At 43.7% G+C, this 23917-nt stretch overlaps 1 protein-coding gene across 4 annotated transcripts in view; it reads left to right on the top strand.

The window, feature by feature from the left end:
* GRHL2 (grainyhead like transcription factor 2) overlaps positions 1 to 23917 on the top strand; it is a 138395-nt gene that overhangs the window by 91131 nt on the left and 23347 nt on the right. For 2 of the 4 annotated variants that reach the window (XM_077493120.1, XM_077493122.1), the window contains exons 9-13: positions 8928 to 9086; positions 10845 to 10941; positions 11526 to 11665; positions 19507 to 19538; positions 23334 to 23425. In XM_077493120.1, coding sequence (XP_077349246.1) covers positions 8928 to 9086; positions 10845 to 10941; positions 11526 to 11665; positions 19507 to 19538; positions 23334 to 23425 — 520 coding nt within the window. The remainder of the gene's footprint in view (positions 1 to 8927; positions 9087 to 10844; positions 10942 to 11525; positions 11666 to 19506; positions 19539 to 23333; positions 23426 to 23917) is intronic. The other 2 variants (XM_077493121.1, XM_077493123.1) reach the window with 1 other exon arrangement.

The following is a 23917-nucleotide window of genomic DNA, read 5'->3' on the forward strand; positions in this document are numbered from 1 at the left end:
AAATGTGCAACTGCGCTGTAGCTGTCATTTAGCTATAGTGCAGTTGGCATAAGTTAAAGTAAAAACTGAGACTCAGTAACAATAACAGGAGGAATATCAGATGCTTTAGCTTGCGAAGAGATCCAAGTTGACCAAGGGACCCTCTTGATTCTGCCTTCCAGACTGCCTGACTTCTGGGTTGATTTACTAGAGGCAAACAGACTGAGCACTTTGCAAGTGCAGTTGCACCCATTTAGTGAATGAGGTGACGCTCCGTTGATTTCCATCATCCAATCATGTACAAGCAAAAATGTTTCTTTTTTTTAAATTCTTTGCACCTGATTGGGTATTCTTTACAAACTGAAGCTTCAGAACATTCCCTAAGCATTTTGATTCTGTAATGGGTGTGCAAGGAGGAAAGTTCCAAAAGCAAGCACAGTTCCAACGCTGGTCCGCTGACTTATTTTTTACAGGTGGCTGCTGTCTGTAACAGATATTTAGGGTACTTTCACACTGGGGCGGCATGTTCATTCGCAACAAAGCACTGCTAGTTTTAGTGGCGCTTTACCGTCGTTTTAGCAGCGCTTTTCAGCCGCTAGCGGGGTGCTTTTAACCCCCGCTAGCGGGCGAAGAAGGGGTTAATAGTGCCTGTGTTGCGGTGCTTCCGAATTACTTTTCAGGCGCTTCGGCAGCGCCGCCCATTCATTCCAATGGGCAGTGGCCTGTGTGGGAGCAGTGTATACAATGCTCCTACACCGCCCCAAAGATTGTGCTTGCAGCACTTTTTTTCCCGTCCCGCAAGCGCACCTCCCCAGTGTGAAAGCACTCAGGCTTTCACACTGGGAAGGCATGAGAGACAGTTTTCAGGGGCTTTACAGGTGCTATTGTTAGTGCTATAACACCTGAAAACTGCCTTGGTATGAAAGTAGCCTCATGGACAGTCTGTAAATTGCTTGAAATTTACAAACTGTCTGTGAATTTACAGACGGTTGGCAACCCTGTCCAGCACCCCACGCCCTTCCTCTTTTTTGTAATACAGTTTTTTTTTACGTTGATTAGGCAATGCAAATACTGTACACTTAGGGGATCCTTTATTAACCATTGGTTTCCCAAAACAATAGGAAGCTCAATGTGCTTTGCAGACATTTCTTCTGGGACTGTCTGTTGTACCTACATTGACACATGTGGAAGCTCTTAGGCTCCATTCACACCGATGCGTTTTTTCATGATTGTTTGCAGAAACGCATTGGTAACTATGGAACACGTTCACATCAATGCATTTTTGTATCTCTGCATTTTTGGAAAGGGACTTTTTTTTAAATGCAAAACAGTGCTTTTTTTTGCATTTTTGGTTCAATAGACTTCAATGGAGAAACTGCAGAAAAGCTTGTAGTGCGTTTTTACCGCAATTTTGACACAATTTGTGTTTTTGAATCTGCTCTACAACAAATTTGGCAATATAAAAAAATGCAAATTGCGGTAAAAGAAATGCAAAAAGCACTGCAGAAATGCTTAAAAACAAACTGCATAGTGAATGGAGCCTAATGGTGGAATTTCACAATCGGCAATCTCTTTGATGTGCACAACGTCCTTACAGCCAGTAGATGGTGCTTTCAGATTTGCAATCACTGTAAAAAATGCATCTATCAGAACATTCACTACAGGTAATAGTTGATGAGGTCTGTACGCTTTGCTGTGTTTTATACAGGTCGTATTGGTCGTCCCAGTTATTTGAAAATTACTTTAGAAAGAGTTTTAAATGAGAGACTGGCAATGGGCCAGAATGGAGATGCTTTGTGGGTTCTCCTAGATCTGAGCCCACGACTAAATAATAGAAGTAGGGCATGTACATACTGCATCTATTCTAAAAATACACACCAGCTATTTTCACATTGATACAGAAGTTAAAAGCGATCTAAACACAATTTTTTTTTCTAGCTGTGGATAGAGCGAAGAGAGATAAAACTTTTCCCAACAAAATTTGGGTTGTTACCAGAGCAGGAATAGAATAGAAATCTTCCAATGGGGACAACCAGGGATCCCCTCACTTTGGAGAGATTTCCTCCCTCTTCCTGTTGTGACTTTGGAACAGGAAGTGAAAGGCATTCTCCCTAATGGGACACAGATGGCAAAAAATACTGGCAGGGGCTATAACCCTTCCTTACCCCCCCCCCCCCCCCCCCCAAAAAAAAAGGTTCAGCCCTTAGGTTTGCCTCTCCAGTGACCTCAGATTTACAAACTTTGGCAGTAGGTCCACTTCCCTAAATATTTGTTTTTTTGGAAGAGAGTTTTGTTTTTTATTATTATCTTTCGATTTATTTTTATGTGTCATATTCATACTTCAGGTGTGGCTGTGGTATTTCAATCATTGTTTTAAATTTTGCAATACCTATCAGAAGGAATATAGAGGTTTTATTAAAACTGGAGAGTGCAAAATTTGGTGCAGCTCTTCATAGAAGCCAATCAGCTTCCACTTTTTTTTTGTCAAAGCTTAATTGAACAAGCTGAAGTTAGAAGCTGATTGGCTACCATGTACAGCTGCACCAGATTTCGCTATCTCCGGTTTCAGTAAATCAACCTCTTTAGATATTGCTACAAGCAATGAAAAAGTATTTTGTGCATTGGAAATATTTTTGCTCGGTACCATTTTTGTTATTTTATTTATTTATTGTTTATTTAAAATATATTTAAATTTTTCTGTGAACTTATATTGTTGTGTATATGGAATCCATGATATTACTGGTTCTTTATATAATATATTAAAGGAAATCTGTACTCCAATTTAAACCTGTCATGAAGCCTACATGGAGATTACCATTGCTGACTTCTCACTATGAAAATGCCAGTTGCTTGGCTCACATGCTGACCCTACATATTTTTGTAACTCTCCTGAAACTTGGTTCCTGGGACCAGAATTTCCCTGACATCATGGTTCAGCCATGCCAACTGAGGTTGTCCTCAGTGAGACTGGCAGTCAACAGAGTTTAGCAATGAGATCGAAGATCGGAGAGGGGAACAGAAGAGACTTCTGCAACTGATTCTATCATCAAAGACTTATTAAAAACTGTACCTGTAAAGCATAAAGTATTAACCTACCAGGTACCAACTCACTGGGTATTTTCCCTTATATTTAACTTTGTATTGAGATGACTGATTGACCTGAAAAGCAGCCCAATGGCTAACTGAAGGAGTACACAAGGCAGGCTGACAATACTGCTTTGTTTCATGGGTGGCCATGTCAGCAAGATATTTGGGCATTTTCACAGTTGTGGGTCCAGCTATCAGAATACAATAGCCAACACTGCATATTTGGGGGGCTGAAGGAGAGAATTACTAAAGCTAAAGTTTAGTGATCTTTTTTTTAACTGGCCCCAGAGACACTACTTACCTGCAATGATGTATGTGTCATGTGCTGGTGGCTGTAGTTTGTTCCATTTTTAGGACCCGTGGTATAGGTTCCCACAATGCAAAGCATTTCATACTGCAGGAGGTGGAACTTTCATTCATCAACTGCCCTCCAATTACGGAACTCTTTGCATTGTGGGAACTTACAGTGCAGGTGCCATAAATGGAGTACGGGGCAGAAAGGGTAGTTGTCAACTTTGACAAACACCCTTCACAGGCACAGCTGCTGATATTAATCCTCACTGTACTAGAAGATCACTGCTGCAGGGATATCCAAGGACTGAAGTATTCTACTGTGTACAGCAGCCATCAGCACATGTGACACACTTCATTGCTGGTAAGTTGTGTCCCTGGTGCTTTTTAAAAAAAGTTCACTAAACTTCAGATTTATTGTTAGCTTTCAGCAGAAAGCCACCAATTGCTTAAAGTGATATTAAAGGTTTGTTTAAAAAAAAAAAACATGTTATACTTACCTCCTCCGTGCAAGGGTTTTGTACAGGTCGGCCCCAATCCTCCTCTTCTGGGGTCCCTCAGCGGCGCTCCTCCTCTTCTTGAGTGCCCCCATGGGGGGTGCGCTCTGGAGTCCTGCTACTGCGCCCATTGACAGCAGAACTCGGCCCCGTCCAGTGTCACTGGATTTGATTGACAGCTTGCCAATGAGGACCCGAGACAGCAGCTGGAGCTGGTGTGCTTGTCTCCATCCCTGGAAAGATCGGGTTCAGGTAAGTAAAAGGGGGACTCTGGGGGGCTGCTGCAGCACGGAAGGTTTTCCACCTTAATGCATAGAATGCATTAAGGTAAAAAAACACTGAGACATTACAACAAAATCTGTATGCCAAATCGTATGCCAAAATAGATTTAAATTTACATACACGTAAATGCACCAATTTATACCTTATAGTGTTTTTTTTTTTGAAATACTGATTTATTTCCTAAAATTAAACCCTGCATTGGGCATGTATTGTTCAAGTTTAGTTGTGACGCCTGCCTTTACACGTACATGAACTTTAATGGCATCCCAGTCTTAGTACATAGGGTTCAATATTGAGTTAACCCACCTTTTACAGCTATAACAGCTTCAACTCTTTTGGGAAGGCTGTCCACAAGGTTTAGGAGTGTGTCTATGGGAATGTTTGACCATTCTTCCAGAAACTCATTTATAAGGTCCTGAACAAAGCAAGGTCCATAAAGACATAGATCAGCGAGTTTGGGGTGGAGGAACTTGACCGGCCTGCAACCTAACCTCAACCTGATAGAACACCTTTGGGATGAATTAAAGCCTGTGCCGGTGCCATCCGGCATTCGGCTCGTGTGTACTAGGCTTAAGACAGGAAGTGCATTGCTGACCAGATCACCAGGAGGAAGCAAGGAAAAAGAATAACTAAAAAAGATAAATAATGCATCCACCACATCTAAGGATAGGTAATTTGCAATATATTACTTTGTTTTTTTGTTTAATACCTCTTTATGGTATGTTTTTGTTCTTGACCCGTAACATAGATTTCTTATCACTTTCTGAGTAAGTAAGAGTGCGTTTCTCCAAGAGAAACAAAGAAGAACACAGAAGGCAGGTAAAACCTGACCGAGGCTCTAACCCTTCTCCACTCTATATAAAACAGAATAAAAAGCTTTGGCTGGAGTTGGGGCTTACATAATGGTATGAGTAACAATTACAGTATTCGTTTTATAATAATATTTAACAAAATATAGTTTAAAGCAGACCTTCACTCAAAAGTAAAAGTACAGCTCATCTTCCTCCCCCCAACTTCGCCCTAACACATTTTAGTTTTCTTTCTATTACAGGGAGCGGGTACCTTTTTGACAGGTACTCACTCTCAGTTCCTCAGTTCTCACCTAGGCAAGAATGACACAGTTCATTCCATTCCTCTCCCCACTCTCATCCTCCTGGGACATGTCACACAACCCGGGAGGATGCAGTACCAGTCTCTATGCATCGCATAGTAGTCCATTATGTGTCACTTACCTGACACAGGAGCCAGCGAAGTCGCCGTTGTCCCCTGTAGTCCGCCGCATCCATCTTGTTGGTGGGGTCTCGCAGCTCCGCCACTGTCATTCGCGCGGCAGCTTCGTCATTGAGAATGCCGCGCTCAGTGCGCCTGCGCGCCGCTGTCCTGATTATCAGTGCAGTCCCAACAGTGCCCACCAGTGCTGAATATCAGTGCCCACCAGTGTTAACAATCAGTGACCACCAGTGCTGCTAATTAGTGCTCACCTGTATTTCCTCATCAGTGTCACCTATCAGTGCTACCTACCTATCAGGCCGCATACCAGTGCCCATCAGTGCTGTCTACCAGTGTCCATCAGTTTTTGCCTCTCAGTGCTCATCAGTACCACCTATTAGTGCCCATCAGTGCCACCTATCAGTGCCCATCAGTGCCACCTATCAGTGCAACCTCATCGGTGCCTCCTCATCAGTGCAGCCTATCAGTGCCCAACAGTACCTCCTATCAGTGCCCTTCAAGAGGAAGTAAACACTGATGAGTTTACTTCCTCTTTCATTCCCTGCAAAGGCAAAGCATAATGGACTACTATGCATCGCATAGTAGCCCATTATGTGTCACTTACCTGACACAGGAGCCAGCGATGTCACCGCTGTCCCCTGTAGTCCGACACATCCATCTTCTCGGTGGGGTCTCGCTGCTCCGCCGCTGTCATTCGGCGGAGCCGACGCGCGCGGCATCTTCGTCGTTGATGATGCCGTGCTCAGTGCGCCTGCGCAACGCTGTCTACGGTGCATGCGTCGTTGACAGCAGTGCCTGTCTTTCGGCAAATATCTCCTAAACCGTGTAGGTTTAGGAGATATTTCTTGGACCTACAGGTAAGCCTTAATCTAGGCTTACATGTAGGTCAAAGTGGTTTGTAAGGGTTTACAACCACTTTAAGTTCTTCTTTAAGGGTATTGGGGCAGTTCCCACTTATGTCTTAATTGTATTATTTGACTATTGCGAGATTTTATAATCTTCATTGAAATGCTATGTTGAAATTGATCTAGAATGAAGTCTATTGTGAAAATGAATACAACCAAGAAAGGAAAATATGACCACTTGCTGCTCAAAGAACCATATAGTTTGTTGTATGTAATTACCATGGTTGAGTTTTGCATAACTTTACCCTGGGCTCGTCCTTTTGACACACTGGTCTCTATACTATTTGCTGAGGCATACATCATGCTGTGGTCATAAATCTTCTAAATCATTCTTATAAGAGTTAGTTCTACACCCAACACGCTGACTATTTCGAATGGGCTGCCAAAGTGTGGCGTTGTAGATGAAACGATTCTGTAAAGTACAATAAACATCTGCCACGATCTTTATCATTGCTATAATTCTATAATAGGCCTTTCTTCTCCTGGGTGACTTTTATAGACAGTCACTAGTGTGCTCATAAAATTTAATGAATGACGCAGGAGGAAAGAGGAGGAAAGGTGGCACTAGTCCCCAAGTAGCATGTGCGTGTGTGATATCCGTTGAGTATCTGATTGTCGTCAACACTATTGCCCTGTACACATGGTCGGACATTCCGACCACAAAATCCGTCGGATCTTTTCTGACGGATTTTGGATGAAACTTGTGTTGCATACACATGGTCACACAAAGTTGTCGGAAAATCCGATCATTCTGAACGAGGTGACGTCAAACACATACGTTGAGACTATAAACAGGCCAGCAGCCGATAGTTTCCGCCTCTTTGTTTATTCTGAACATGTGTGGCACTTTGTCCGTCGGCATTGTCTACACACGATCAGAATTTATACGATCGGACTTTGTTGTCGGAAAATTTTAGATCCTGCTCTCAAACTATGTGCGTTGGAAAATCCGACGGGAAAAGTCTGATGGAGCCCACACACGGTTGGATTTTCCAACAACATGATCCAATCGCACATTTTCCATTGGAAAATCCGACCGTGTGTATGGGGCATTTGGGCCAATTCTCTGGGCACCATGTCTGATATGCTTGAGAGCCTTTTTCCATAAAATGTTCTTGGTAAGTCATCTGGTCTTTCTTCAACCCAGCAGGCACCTTCTCTCCTGGGTTCAGGATCTTAGGCCATATTGATTGTCCAGGTCAGGATGACGTAACTCCCATGTACCCAGTAGATGCAAGGATTGTACACTGAGTTGCACATGAACAGGGTTTATGGTGTAAACAGTGTGTGAAGAGGAAAGTAAGAAATCCTTTATTTCAGACATACATTATATTACCAAAAGTATTGGCATGCTTACCTTTACACACAAATTCACTTTAACGGCATCCCATTCTTACTCTGTAGGGTTCAATATTGAGTTGGCCCACCCTTCCCAGCTATAATGGTTCAACTCTTCTGTTAAGGCTGTCCACGAGGTTTAGGAGTGTGTCTATGGGAATGTTGACCATTCTTCCTGAAGAGCATTTGTGAGGTCAGGCAATGATGTTGGATGAGAAGACCTGGCTTACAGTCTCCCCTCAAATTCATCCCAAAGGTGTTTGAGGTCAGTCAAGTTCTTTCACCCCAAACTTGCTCTTCCATGCCTTTATGGACCCTGCTTTGTGCACTGGTGCACAGTCAGCAGTCATGTTGGAACAGGAAGGGGCCATCCCCAAACTGTTCCCACAAAGTTGGGAGCATAAAATTGTCCAAAATGTCTTGGTATACTGACTCCTTTCCCTTCCTTTCCCTTCACTGGAACTAAGGGGCCAAGTCCAACCCCTGAAAAACAACCCCACACCATAATTTCCCCTCCACCAAATGATTTGGACCAGTGCACAAAGCAAGGTCAATAAAGACATGGATGAGTGAGTTTTGGGTGGAGAAACTTGACTGACCTACACAGAGTCCTGACCTCAACCCGCTAGAACACCTTTGGCGCTGGACACAGGCTGTGACGGCGGCACAGTGGGTCACAGCAGGACAACACTGGATCTACTGTGTAGGTGGGTATCTGAATTGAGGACAACCTTCAATTACAGGTTAGAGAGGGGGGGGGGGGATGGAGCAGTGAGTTGGGAGGTGGCTTCGTTTATAAAGCTTTCCTCAAGCTGACTGGGTGCAGATAGTTATCGTATTTCCCACTTTAAGGAGTGCCTGGTCTCGCTGTGGATGCATCAGTTTTTGACTGTGTGACACCCTGTAAACTACGCTGTACATATCCAATAATTCATTTTATGAGTGTTTTGAGCTGCTTGATTTAAACACAATAAATTCTGATTTGTATGTTTTACATGTGTCATACATGCTAATGGAGTCCATTTAGGGTAGGGACTCATCAAATTGTCTTTTTCTGTAGCCAACGCTGACTCTCCAGGTTTGGCTAACATGTTCTATATAGCAGATGACACCTGGTGGTCTATTTGTAAATGTTTTCACCTTTCACCTTCAACTCAGGATTCATAAAGGTTGCCAAGTCAATCCAATTAGAGAAACGTGTGAATCTTGTTTAAACAAATGTATAAATAACACCCATGGGATTTAATTAGATTCACTCTTTCCGCACATCTTTGTAGACTCAATTTTCATAGATCTCTATGTTTTGCTTCCTCCTCAGATTTTCATCACTGTGAACTGTCTCAGTACTGATTTCTCCTCTCAGAAAGGGGTGAAAGGTCTTCCTCTCATGATTCAGATTGACACATACAGCTATAATAACCGCAGCAACAAGCCAATCCATCGGGCCTACTGCCAGATCAAGGTCTTCTGTGATAAGGTAACAATGGACATAGTGTGGCAGAATATTATGACAGCAATATTCTTCCATTCAGTCAATAGCTAATAGTATCATTGACAGATTGCTGAGAAGTTACAATTAGATAGTTGTCAGAGTAAGACACGCTCTAGTAATATGAAATGTTTATGCTGCCAGGACAGTACCCTTTACATGTCCCTTTAAAGCACAGTACCCTTTACATGTCCCTTTAAAGTCCAAAATCTTAGCATTGTTATCAAGGGTTAATGGTATATCCCCCAATGGGGACATCGATTCTTATGACAGCTGTCAAAAAAGGTTAATTATCCTAACTTTTTAGAGATTTCCTCTAAATTCCTGTTGCATTTACAGGACAGAAGGTCAGACACAAACGGCAAAAAAAAATGGCTACTGTTAACTTGACGTATGCAGTAGAGTACCCCCACCCCTCCTTGCACTTCATGCGTTAAATGTTTGTTTCGCTAGGAGGGAAAGGAAGAACTTAAAGAAGAATTCCAGATATGGATACTTTATACATAGAGGCATACCCCACTTTTAAGTACGCAATGGGGTTTATTTACTAAAGCTGGAAAGTGCAAAATCAGGCTCACTTCTGCATAGAAACCAATGAGCTTGCAGGTTTTATTACCAAAGCTTAATTGAACAAGCTGGGGTTAGAAGCTCATTGGTTTCTATGCAGAAGTGAGCCTGATTTTGCACTTTCCAGCTTTAGTAAATGAACCCCCATTGTGTACTTGAAAGTGGGGTATGCCTGCAGTTACATTGGTCCGCCTTGGTCCAATATAACTATGCATTTACCATGCCATCTTCCTGGAAGTTGGAAATCACAGAAGTAAACACTCTGACTACTCCAGTGATCTCAGCTTGCTTCTGGATCACCAACCCACCTCTCCACTTGTCCAATCTAAGAACACTTTGCATTTATTCCCAAAATGCAAAACACTCAATGTGATGGTGCAAAATCTCCTGTGTTCAGAATGCAGCAGGCCAGCTGCTCAGCATAGGACCCCAAAACAAGTGGGCATTGCTGGAGTAGTGCTATCTACTACAGTGATTTCCAGTTTTTCAGGCACATCAGCCAGGTACAGGCATACCCCACTTTTAAGTACACAATGGGGTTTTATTTACTAAAGCTGGAAAGTGCAAAATCAGGCTCACGTCTGCATAGAAACGAACAAGCTTCTAACCCCAGCTTGTTCAATTAAGCTTTGGTAATAAAACCTGGAAGCTCATTCGTTTCTATGCAGAAGTGAGCCTGATTTTGCCCTTTCCAGCTTTAGTAAATAAACCCCATTGTGTTCTTAAAAGTGGAGTATGCCTGTATAGTATATGCATAGTTACACTGGTAGAAGCTGGACCAATGTAACTATGTATAAAATATCCATACCTGACCTATCCATACGTCTTTAAAATTACTTAACTAATTCTTTACTACTGGAAGCTTTTGAATTTCTGCATGATCAGTCCCATCAGTCTGCTTCTATTTAAAGCTTGGCTGATTGCAGCTCTCTGATGTCACCACATACAATGCATCACCAGCAGACCCGCATGAGGGACAGTCCCGCAGGAGGACAGTGAGGGCCCACCTACATTTAGTAAGGTGTGGACTATTTGTCGTGTTTCTTATCTGTAACACCAGATACACACAAATGATCTTTTCCAGTATTATTTCGTGTGGATAAAAAAAAACCTAGTGAAACTGTTCTCAAACATGTATTGTCTAAGTATTATATTTTTCTTTTTGCGTTTGATTTCTAGGGAGCAGAGAGAAAAATCCGTGATGAAGAAAGAAAACAGAACAGAAAAAAAGGAAAAACACAAACAACATCGGCACAAACACCATGCACAAATAATTGTAAGTACGGTATTTATGCCTTTTCTTACAGAAGATCCTCCTGGCATACCAGGAGGATATACTGCATGTCCACTGGCTATGAGCTGCTCATCTCACAACATACATGGAATTGCCTGCTGCCTCTACATTGATCTTTATCTTCACACTCAGGTCTACAGAAGAGCTCCAGATCAAAAAGTAGACTTGGTATTGAGTTAACCAAGATTTTAAAACTTAAAGTAATACTAAAGTTAATTTTTTAAAACAAAAGATATGTCCTTTGTGCTAACGAAAAATAAAAGGAAACCTAAGCTTTAAGGCCATCTTAATACCTATACTGTAACATGCAAACATTGATGTGGCACTTTTCTGTGCTATCAACTTTAAATGACATCCCAAGGCACCTTGCAAACAGACCTCAACGCATGTTCATACTCTCATTTTTGGGAAGACTTTTAGTGCCCAAAGCAAAAATTCAGAATGTAGAACCTCTAAGATGTTTCCTTTAGTTGTATCCTTGGAAGCAGGAATATCAGAAAAATAAAAAAATAAAGAAGAGATGAGTTTGTTTTAACAAAATATCTGTTTGCTTATTTTAATTGTAGCACCTGATGCAAAAATGGCAGCCATGCCTCTACAGAAAAAGAGTGACATCACCTTCTTCAAAACCATGTCTGACCTGGACTCCCAACCCGTCCTCTTCATCCCTGATGTTCACTTTGGAAATTTACAAAGAACTGGACAGGTACTCCAAATGTAATTTAATCAATAAACAATTTGCAGCATGTACAGTAACAAGATTACATACAGCCAGTTATCACCTACAGCATGTGTCACACAAAAGGCCTACGAGCCAGATCCAGCCTGCCAGGCTGTTTAATGTGGCCCTCACACCCAGGGCTTTTTTCAGCTGGAATGTGGCAGAACTCTGTTCCACCACCACCGACTCTCACACGGACTCCCCGCTCACCTCTGTCACTTGTAAACAAAGAATCCTTCTGTGCTTACAAGGACAGCTTTCCTCTCTGCGGCTCTCACAGATCTCTGCCTTCCCTGCACTCACAGTGGGGACAAGGGAGATTTAGGTGCAGTGTGGTCATAGGGCATCACAGTATAAGCTGCTCTGTAAACCCAATGTGTGCCCAGGTGCACTGATGCCAGCCAGTGATATCCCTGCAAATGAGAGGTGGAGCTGTCTACAGTGCCGAGATGTATTAGAGCCAGGCCAAATAGGTGGGATGCATGGAAGCATTTGAGGGGAAGAGAGTTGAGGGCTGTGGAGGGAGATGTGTGCAGGGGTGGGGGGTTAGCGGTGCAGAGGTCAGAGCCAAGAAGGGGTGACAATGAGATGTGGACAGCCTGTGAAAGAGAGCTGAACCCTGCACTCTGTACACAGCGCACCCCTGAACAGTGCACCCCTGAACTCTGCACTCTGTACATAGTGCACCCCTGAACTCTGCACTCTGTACATAGTGCACCCCTGAACTCTGCACTCTGTGAATAGGGCACCGATGAAACTGCACTCTGTACATAGAGCCCCCCAAAACTCTGCACAAAATGCATTCCTGGTTATTTTTACCCCTTTAAATTAAAAGGCAACATTTATTTTTTATTAAAATAACAAACGTGTTATGCCCTGTACACACAGTCAGACTTTCCAAAGGAAAATGTGCGATCGGATTGTGTTGTCGGAAATTCCGATCGTGTGTGGGCTCCATGGTACTTTTTCCGTCGGAATTTCCGACACAAAGCTTGAGATTGGGATCTAAAGTTTTCCCACAACAAAATCCGATTGTTTAAATTCCGATCGTGTGTAGACAATTCTGACGCACAAAGTGCCACGCATGCTCAGAATAAATTACGAGATGAAAGCTATTGGCTACTGGCCTCTTTATTGTCCCTTTGTACGTGTTTTACATCACCTCGTTCTGAACGATTTTATTTTCCAGCAACTTTGTGCGACCGTGTGTATACAAGACAAGTTTGGTCCAAAATCCAACGGATTTAGTCGTTGAAATGTCCGACCGTTTGTATAGGGCATTATACTTGCTCTGTGCAGTGGTATTTCTCAGAGCGGTCCCGAACTTAGTCATAGTCATGACCCCACACCCCTCTGATGTAACACAGGCAGGTTTCCGTTACATCAGAGGGGGGCGGGGTCACCCATACGTCACGGGGAACCCCGGGTTTCCCCTTGCATCAGAGGGGGGGGCGGGGTCAGGTGACGGGTGGCCCCGCCCACCGTATATAAGAAACGTTAGGCCGCCGGAATCCTTGCAGTGTCTCCTCCACGGAGACAGAAGAAGGATGGATTCGCTGCGCTGGATGAGATGAGCCATCGCTGGAGAGATGACCGTCCATCGCTGGATAGCAAGAGTGGATTACCGCCGCTGAAATCTTTTTTTTATTTTTTTATTTTTAATAAAGGAATTTTTCAAAAGTGTGTTTGTTTTATTTAACCATTTTTTACACTTTCTTTGTGAAATGGTAGGGGTACTTTTGTACCCCCTTACCATTTCAAACAGGGGGGGGGCGGGATCTGGGGGTCCCCTTGTTAAAGGGGGCTTCCAGATTCTGATAAGCCCCCCGCCCGCAGACCTCCACAACCACCGGCCACGGTTGTGGGGATGAGGCCCTTGTCCTCATCAACATGGGGACAAGGTGCTTTGAGGGGTCACAGACCCCCAAAGCATCCTCCCAATGTTGAGGGCATGTGGCCTGGTACGGTTCAGGAGGGAGGGGGGTCGCTCTCTCGTCCCCCCCTCTTTTCCTGCGGCCTGCCAGGTTGCGTGCTCGGATAAAGGGTCTGGTATGGATTTTTAGGGGGAACCCCACGTCAATTTTTTTTAAAATTTGACCGGGGTTCCCCTTAATATCCATACCAGACCTGAAGGGTCTGGTTATGGATATTTAGGGGGAACCCCACGTCAAATTTTTTCTTAAATTTGAGGCAGGGTTCCCCTTAATATCCATACCAGACCTGAGGGGCCTGGTAATTGAATTTGGAGGACCCCCACGCTTTTTATTTATTTATTTATTTATTTTTTTATCAATGACTTTCAATGAGTGTTCTCTGTATTACGGGAGCCGACAATTCATAATAGCTGCGAGTGATTTTAAAGGACTTTTTTTCCTGCATGAATGACACTTTGTGCAGGGACAGTTCTAAGCACCAGAAACATGAGCCCCTTCACAGACATACTATAGACAACCCCCCCCCTACGAAATTTAAAGGAATATTACACTTTTATTGTTTCACTTTAATCATTCTTAAAATCACTGCTCCTGAAAAAACGGACGTTTTTAAAACTTTTTTTTGCATTGATACATGTCCCCTGGGGCAGGACCCGGGTCCCCAAACACTTTTTAGGACAGTAACTTGCAAATTAGCCTTTAAAATTAGCACTTTAGATTTTGAACGTTGGAGTCCCATAGACTTTAATAGGGTTCTAAAGTATGCTAGCTCCGTCGAATCTTCTTTATACATTCGACAGACACCATAAGCCTTCAAAGACAGATTCGACCGTAATTCATGTGGATTTTCGGACGAATGCAATTTTTGAACGAAAAACGAAATAAATAAAAACGAATTTCGGGAGTAACTAAATAAATTAAGTTTTCGGACGAAAACTAAATTCCGAAACGAAATATTTTACTCTGCACATGTCTAGCCAAGAGTTGATGAAAGCAGGGGTCCGTTATCCAGAGATAATTCTGAAAATCATCTGGATTATTCTCCTGGAGCTCCTGCAGCAAAGGCATATGACATAATTGGTCACGAATAATAAAGAAACCAATTTTTGGTCCAAGAAATCCTCCTCCTCCTGTTCCTGGACTGGACTTGGGTCAAAGTAATAACTCCAAGCCAATAATAAATAAAATGTTATCCTCTTCGATTCCGCAACATGGCTGGTTGACAAACAGCCGCTCAAAAATGAACTGAAAAGTGCAAAATGAAAAGCGAGAATCAACACTCACCAAACTTCTAACACTAAATTATCAGAATTGGGGGTTCTAAAGAGCTGGAAAATCCCGTAGTACGTCACTACATTTGTGTTTTTTGGCTGACAATTGTGTGCCCGTTTGTATGCAAGACAAGTTCCTAGCCAACGCCCTTCTGGCAAAAGTCTGCGTTTTTTTCTGCGGAATATCCGATCGCGTGTACGAAGCTTTACTGTTTTTGCATATGGTTTTTGCCTTTTACACTGTCCTACTGAGCACGACTGTCAAAATAGCAATTGGATTGTAATCCACTTTAAGTATGAAAATAGCCCAAAAAAGCTTGAAAAATAAAGTTTTTACTGGAGCTGGGCTTTAAGAGCAAGTTCATGTGGTCAATGCCATGTTCATTTTGTGGTCTAGCATTACATGTTAGGTTAGTGGGTTTTCCTTTAGAAAATCTGTTGCAAGTTATCTTAACTCTAAGGCCGCGTACACACGCACGGACTGTTTGCCCAACCTTGTTCGTCAAACAGTTTCGGCAAACAGTCCGCTCAAAATTTGCATGAGCGGACTTGCCCACACACGAGCGGACTGTTTGACGAACAAGGTTGGGCAAACAGTTCGCTCAACTTTTGAAATGAACGGACTCGCCCACGTAAGGAGGAGGCAAATCCGCCCATTTCGAGCGCGTGTACAGGTAGGCGGGGCCCGCGAAGGAGACGTCGCGGGCTCCGCCGCCTGGAATGGGCTTAAAGGGGAACCCCAACGCCGAAAAAAATCGGCGTGGGGGTTCCCCCAAAGTCCACACCAGACCCTTGTCCGAGCACGCTACCCGGCCGGCCAGGAAAGGGGGGCGAGCGAGCGCGCCCCCCCTCCTGAGCCGTACCAGGCCGCGTGCCCTCAACATGGGGGGGTGCCTTGTGACATATACCATGTGACATATACCATGTGACACCGCCCCATTGTCACTATATAAGTGACCGCACAGCGCGGCTCTGGCATTCCGGCCGGAGAGCTCGTCGAGTCAACATCTCCAGGAGAAGAAGAAGAACAACAAGAAGAAGAACAAGAACGGAAGGCGGCGGCGGCGACGACAGCGGCGACAGAAGACCGGGCCACCGCCTGTAAAAGAGCTACAAGAAGGCGCGGTGGCCAGGCAGAAGAACCGAAGGCGGCGACAGAAGAACGGAAGGCAGCGGCGACAGAAGACCGGGCCACCGCCTGTAAAAGAGCTACAAGAAGGCGCGGTGGCCCGGCAGAAGAACCGAAGAGGGGGACAAGACCCCCGAAGTCGGGAGAAGAGGCCGGCGGCGGGGAGGAAGAAAGCCGGACTCCTCCGCTAGTAAAAGAGCTATACACAGATAGCGGAGGAGTCCGGCGAGAAGACCCCCGAAGACGGAAGACCCCCCGGAGCTGTGCAATAAAATATTTTTTCCCTGTGTTGTGTTTTTTTTTGTACTTTATTTCACAGGTGAATGGGTAGGGGTACATTGTACCCCATACTCATTCACATAGGGTGGGGGGCCGGTATCCGGGGTCCCCCTTCTTAAAGGGGGCTCCCGGATTCCGATAAGCCCCCCGCCCGCAGACCCCGACAACCAACGGCCAGGGTTGTCGGGAAGAGGCCCTTGTCCTCATCAACATGGGGACAAGGTGCTTTGGGGTGGGGGGGCCGCGCGGCCCCCCCTTCCCCAAGGCACCCCCCCATGTTGAGGGCACGCGGCCTGGTACGGCTCAGGAGGGGGGGCGCGCTCGCTCGCCCCCCTTTCCTGGCCGGCCGGGTAGCGTGCTCGGACAAGGGTCTGGTGTGGACTTTGGGGGAACCCCCACGCCGATTTTTTTCGGCGTTGGGGTTCCCCTTTAAGCCCATTCCAGGCGGCGGAGCCCGCGACGTCTCCTTCGCGGGCCCCGCCTACCTGTACACGCGCTCGAAATGGGCGGACTTTCCGAGCGGGAACAGTCCGCTCATTTCGAAAGTACAGCGGACAGGCCCACACACGGGCGGACTGTTCGCTCAAACACAGTTTCAGCGGACAGTTTTTCGGAATTTCCGAAAGACTTTGTCCGTCCAACTGTCCGCTGAAACTGTCCGCTGAAAGCCCACACACGGGCGGACTGTCCGCCCAAACACTGTTCAGCGGACAAGGTTGGGCGAACAGTCCGCCCGTGTGTACGCGGCCTAAAACCATTGAGAACCCTGCTGACCAAGTCACATGGATGGCATAATAATAATAATAGAAATATATAACCTGACTGCGACTGTCAGTTATGTACAGTGCAGTATACTGTAGCCTTAGGACGTAAGCAAGGATCACAGGTAGGTCTGAAGATACTTTTTGCTAAGCCGTAAGCCCTGAGCCCATAATCAGACCGGATTTTTGATAAAAATGCAGAATAGGGTAATTTCATTCAAGGACATGCGAGTTCTTCATTAAAGTAATGTTTACAGGTAAAAATAAATGTAAACGCACTTAATACACACACACATATATATACAGTGGTGTGAAAAAGTGTTTGCCCCCTTCCTCATTTCCTGTTCCTTTGCATGTTTGTCACACTTAAGTGTTTCGGAACATCAAACCAATTTAAACAATAGTCAAGGACAACACAAGTAAACACAAAATGCAATTTGTAAATGAAGGTGTTTATTATTAAAGGTGAAAAAAAATCCAAACCATCATGGCCCTGTGTGAAAAAGTGATTGCCCCCTAAACCTAATAACTGGTTGGGCCACCCTTAGCAGCAACAACTGCAACCAAGCGTTTGCGATAACGTGCAATGAGGCTTTTACAGCATCCTGGAGGAATTTTGGCCCACTCATCTTTGCAGAATTGTCCTAATTCAGTTACATTAGAGGGTTTTCGAGCATGAACGGCCTTTTTAAGGTCATACCACAACATCTCAATAGGATTCAGGTCAGGACTTTGGCTAGGCCACTCCAAAGTCTTCATTTTGTTTTTCTTCAGCCATTCGGTGGTGGACTTGCTGGTGTGTTTAGGATCATTGTCCTGCTGCAGAACCCAAGTTCGTTTCAGCTTGAGTACACGAACAGATGGTCGGACATTCTCCTTCAGGATCTCTTGGTAGACAGCAGAATTCATAGTTCCTTTTATCACGGCAAGTCTTCCAGGTCCTGAAGCAGCAAAACAGCCCCAGACCATCACACTACCACCACCATATTTTACTGTTGGTATAATGTTCTTTTTATGAAATGCAGTGTTCCTTCTACGCCAGATATACTTGGACACACACCTTCCAAAGAGTTCCACTTTTGTCTCATCGGTCCACAGAATGTTGTCCCAAAAGTCTTGGGGATCATCAAGATGTGTTGTGGAGAAAATGAGACGAGCTTTGATGTTCTTTTTGCTCAGCAGTGGTTTTCTCCTTGGAACTCTGCCATGCAGGCCATTTTTGCCCAGTCTTTTCCTGATGGTGGAGGCATGAACGCTGACCTTAACTGAGGCAAGTGAGGCCTGCAGTTCCTTGGACGTTGTTGTGGGGTCTTTTGTGACCTCTTGGATGAGTCGTCGCTGCGCTCTTGGGGTAATTTTGGGCGGCCGGCCACTCCTGGGAAGGTTCACCACTGTTCCATGTCTTCGCCATTTGTGGATAATGGCTCTCACTGTGGTTCGCTGGATTCCCAAAGCTTTGGAAATGGCTTTATAACCCTTTCCAGACTGATAGATCTCAATTACTTTCTTTCTCAATTGTTCCTGAATTTCTTTGGGTCTCGGCATGATGTGTAGCTTTTAAGGATCTTCTGGTGGACCTTACTGTGTCAAGCAGCTCCTATTTAAGTGATGCCTTGATTGTGAACAGGTGTGGCAATAATCAGGCCTGGGTGTGGCTAGATAAATTGAACTCAGGTGTGGACAACCACAGTTATAGTATGTTTTAACAAGGGGGGCAATCCCTTTTTCACACAGGGCCATGATGGTTTGGATTTTTTTTCACCTTTAATAATAAACACCTTAATTTACAAATTGCATTTTGTGTTTACTTGTGTTGTCCTTGACTATTGTTTAAATTGGTTTGATGTTCCGAAACACTTAAGTGTGACAAACATGCAAAGGAACAGGAAATGAGGAAGGGGGCAAACACTTTTTCACATCACTGTATATATATATATATATGTTCTTTTTTTTTTTTGTTCCTTGGGGAAAATAGCTACTTTTTTTCTAGCATTAAGAGTGTTAAGGTTTATTAGATAACATTAAACATCTAAATAGGATCAATAAAAGTAATTCTAGGAAAGTGCAGCCATCTCTTTGCAATAATGTGTACTACTTCTGTAATTTATAAGATGTGATAAGATTACGACTGCATAATGAAAGCAATATCATTGTCAGTTTTTAGAATGATCTCTTTCCTTGTAACGACCCTCCAACTAACAGCTCCTCTGTTTTTTTTCATCCATCTCAGCAAAAAAAATAATTATTAAGCCTTTTGTGTTACACGCTAATCAAGTTACTGTTGTTGTAATGAGGATAAGGATGGCGTTTTATCAATGTTTATTACATTCTGGTTTATATCTAAATCAGGATAATAGTCTGATCCATCATGCCTTTAGCCAGCTACAGTAATGGAAATATATGCCCTGGATTATAACCGTTTTATAACAATGTACACTTGTTTCTCAAACAGGTTTTCTACAATACAGATGATGACATAGAAGGGTAAGAAACAATATTTAAATCTATGTATATACATATGTATGATGTATTAACCACTTCCCGATTGCGCTATAGCCAAAATATGGGCACAGCATGGTCATCTAGTTCTGGGAGGGCATTCATGGACAACCTCACAGAACCATGTCCCCCGCACCTGCTGGGGCAGGCAGCCGGTATGCTCTGTGATCGCCGTATCTTTAGGATACAGCTGATCACAGATCGGGGTAAAGGGCCAATCACAGCGGCCCTTTCCCATGTGATCAGCTGTGTCAAATCATAGCTGATCACATGTGAACATACTTGCTGGTTATCGACATTCCTCGCATGAGGAGAGAAGAGCCGGTAACCAGCAATTGTGACAGGGGACTTTTACACTGATAATCAGGGCACTGATCATCTCTGTCCTGATTATCAGTGCAGCCCCAACAGAGCCACCTGTCAGTGTCCATCAGTGCTCCATATCAGTGCTGCCTATCAATGCCCATTAGTTCCGCCGTTCAGTACCTCCCCATCAGTGCCCATCAGTGCCCATCAGTGCCCATCAGTGCCGCCTATCAGTGTACATCAGTGTACATCAGTGTTGCCTTCAGTGCCTCATATAAGTGCAGCCTCATCAGTACCTCCTCATCAGTGCCCAAAAACACAACCTATCCGTTCCCGCATCCCCATCAGTGAAGGAGAAAAAAATATTTATTTGCAAAATTTTATAACAGAATCAAAGAAAAACATAACAAAAAAAAAATTCTGGGCCCTTTTTGTTTTGTTGCATGACCGTGCAATTGTCATTCAAAGTGCGACAGCGCTGAAAGCTGAAAATTGGCCTGGGCAGGAAGGGGGTGAAAGTGCCCAGTAGGCAAGTGGTTAAAGGGTCAGTCCACAGTAAAATGACCTTGTATTGCAGCAAAACAATTCTCAATCCTCCTGCCATTGTCATTTCCCAAAATAATACAAAGGCAGCAGAGAAATAATAAAAATAAAAAAAAGTAAAAAAAAAAGTCTCTTGAAATATCTGGTGGTCAGAAGTAATTTAGACTCTACTTCTACCCCTGATTTATAGACCAAAAACAAATTGTTAGGTAGCGAGTCTGACTTCTTTGCTTTTTCCAGGTCAGTAAGGTAGTGAATCCAATGAGCTGGAAGATAATTAATAGAGCCAGGCCATTAGGATCTTAATTTTTCTAATCTTAGGTTCCCTAATTCCATATCACAAATTTTATTTTGATGTGCAAAATAGTGTAATACCACATACACACGACCAGATTTTCCGGCAGATTAGGTCCGACGGTCTTCCTGACTGACTTTCAGCGGTCTTCCGTCAGACTTCCCAAACGAGCGGACTTGGACACACACAATCACACCAAAGTCCGATGGATTCGACCATGATGATGTACGATCGGACTAGAATAAGGAAGTTCATAGCCAGTAGCCAATAGCTGCCCTAACGTTGGTTTTCGTCTGTCGGACTAGCATACAAACGAATGTATTTTTTGACCGGACTCGAGTCCATCGGAAAAAATTTTGAAAAATGTTGTAAATCTAAAGTCCGTCTGATTTTTGACAGCAAAGGACCGATGAAACCCACACATGATCAAATTGTTCGACGGATTAGTTCCGTCGGACCTATGCTGGCAAAAAGTCTGGCCCTGTGTACATGGCATAAGGCTTTATTTATGCACACTATTGTCTTCCTCCACAACTATTGTCGGGCCTCCACAACAGTCCCAGTTTCTCATGTGGCCCTTGGAAAAATGAATTGCCCACCCCTGCCCCAGAGGAAGCTATCTTGCCAATCTTAAATAGCTATACAGAATGCGATACCAGCATCTATCCAAGTTTTAGTTTTGAGTTGGCTCATCTATTATAGAGTAAATAATAATGCACAAAGTGTGTGACATAGACACAATACAACATCATATCTCTTATCATCTAACTGGTGCTGCAAAATTTACAGAATCGGAAAGGCTGGTTGGGGTAAACAATTTTATTTCTTCTGCATTTATACAGTCTCAGTTTCTACCCATTCTATTACAGAAAACCAGTTAAAAATTGATTGAATGTAATCAGCATAACCAGCAGGCCATGGGACAGATTGAGGATTGACATTTGATAGCAATTTCCATTTTTGTGCAAATGAGATCTCAATCTGAATGATTTATTTTTCTCAGTCCTAGTTGTTTAGTTTAATCATTTTATTCAGATTTTTACTTTTGGCCATCTAGAGCTCAGGATGTGCTGTGCTTGTGCAAGTCACTATGCCTGGAGGATGAAGCTTAACAGCATCATTTTGTGTGGACTGTTATCTTGCCCCTTAAACAGGCAGATTGCAAAAAAAATAATCATAATCAGGAAAAATCAATACTTATATTTAGTGTGTTCAGGTGAAGCCATTTAAACAAGAAATATCTGCAGATGTACCAGAGATGACCTTTTGTGTAAACCTTGACCAAGTGTTCGGCTTCTGCCTCTTTCACTCTATGATTGGTCCATATCTTTTAATTGTGACCTGACTGGTCAATGATATGGGAGAAGAGGAGGTGCTGGACCCCCAGTTGGTGCAGTTGGTGAGGATTTCCTACGTTTTTGATTTGCTGGAGTACTCTACAGGATGTAGAGTTCATCCTGTAGATGAACTCTACAGGATGCAGACCCCTCTCATTAACTGCTTTTTATGCCTGCTACTGCTAACAATTATTTAATAGGTTTAAAGTAAAAGTTTTTTTAAATGTACTAAATAGTCTTCAACAGTAATCTGCAGACACCACTGCCTTTATATGACCTCTTCAGTGCCAGTGGTGCTCCAAAACCAGGACAATGGCCAGTTATAACACTTCCTGGTTGTCATGATCGATGGCCAACCTTCTCCTGCACATTCCTCTAGGCCAGTAAGCACTCCATCATAGCAGAGGGCCATTAGGAACTGGCATGGGGGATAGGTGCTCTGAAAGCCTGTCATGGACTGTTGATTGGGCATCCTACAGTGGCTTGGGATTTGTGCCCCCCTCCCCCAGTAATTAGGGGGCCATGTAGGCAATGCTATTAGCCCATAGTTATGGTAGGCAGTCACAATGGCCACACATTTCTAGGCTCCAGCTTAATACTGATGCAAGCTATTACACTACCTTTATGGTACTGACAGGTTTGCTTCAAAGTGACCTTTGTTAAAGTCAACTTTGTATGGTAAAACATGCCTGTAATAGAGAAAAAACACTTTACCTACTTTTCCTCTGCTGTTTGTTGGTATGCCACCCTCTTGGCTTCTTAACCACTGCAGAGTGTCAACTCACTGGATGGGTCTTATACCCTGAGTCCCCCATCGCACACAGTAGTCCTAGTCCTGTAATGATGTATGGGCCAGTTGTGGAACCCAGAGCATGCAGATTGGAAGCAGGTATTCCACACACCCAAAAATGTGGAATACTTGCAGTGGTCAGGAAGAAGCAATGAATCGACATATCAACAAAAAGTTAACTTTAGAGCACCTTCTCTTACAAATATGCTTTACCATACACATTTTTATTTTATTTCTTTCATAATTGGCAAGGTAATCTGCAAAGTGCTGTAGTATTTTAGTAATTAGGTGTGCCCAGCCTTCAATAATACAATGGTGGCTTCTACACATACTTTCTTGCTGTACTCTATCCTATGTGTGTGTTTAAGAGGAACCTATATAGAGGCAAAGAAAGCAGTCTACTAGGCACAGAGAAAACCAACTCTAGGAGCACAGCAGCCCAAGAGCTAGCAGTTTTATATTATACCAGCTATAATATCTACTAAGCCTTCTGTTTTTTTCTCATACAGCAGCAGTGTGCTGGTGAAAAGGATGCACCGTCCTGTTGAGGAAGAATTTGGTCCACCTGCACCGAAGCAAATGAAAGAAGCAGCTAAAAAAGGTAAAATTTTATGTAATTACTATAGTCCGACTGCAAAAGAAAATACAAAAATATGTTTTGAGGCAAGAATATTCATATTCAAGCTTCAAAATGATAGCTGGTTAAAGAGGTTCATAATGCAAATAGCCCTATCTGAACAGAGAAAATACTTCTGGGTAAAACCACTATTTTATTGAAGGCCTGTAAGTTAAAAGAGAAGTTGGGCTTTTAAAAAAAATAATCATACTTACCTAGGTGGATACAGCCTATTTTCCATGCCACTTCTGTCCTTCACTGGATCTAAGGCTGAGAACCGAGTGATGAATGACAGCTGATCGCTCAGTTTCCACCCCCTCCACTGCCCAGTGCTCTAGTTAGCGTGGGGGGGGGGGGGCAGAGAGCATTGACTGACAGTCACCAGCTCTCTGAGAACCGAGTGATCGAAGACCGCTGATTGCTCCATTCTCAGAACTCCATGAGCAGACAGCTGATGACTGAGTCACCCCTGTTTAC

Source organism: Lithobates pipiens, unplaced genomic scaffold (genome assembly GCF_037356315.1).
Source record: "Lithobates pipiens isolate NorthernLeopardFrog02 unplaced genomic scaffold, aLitPip1_a1.2 Scaffold_19, whole genome shotgun sequence".
NCBI classification, from domain to species: domain Eukaryota; kingdom Metazoa; phylum Chordata; class Amphibia; order Anura; family Ranidae; genus Lithobates; species Lithobates pipiens.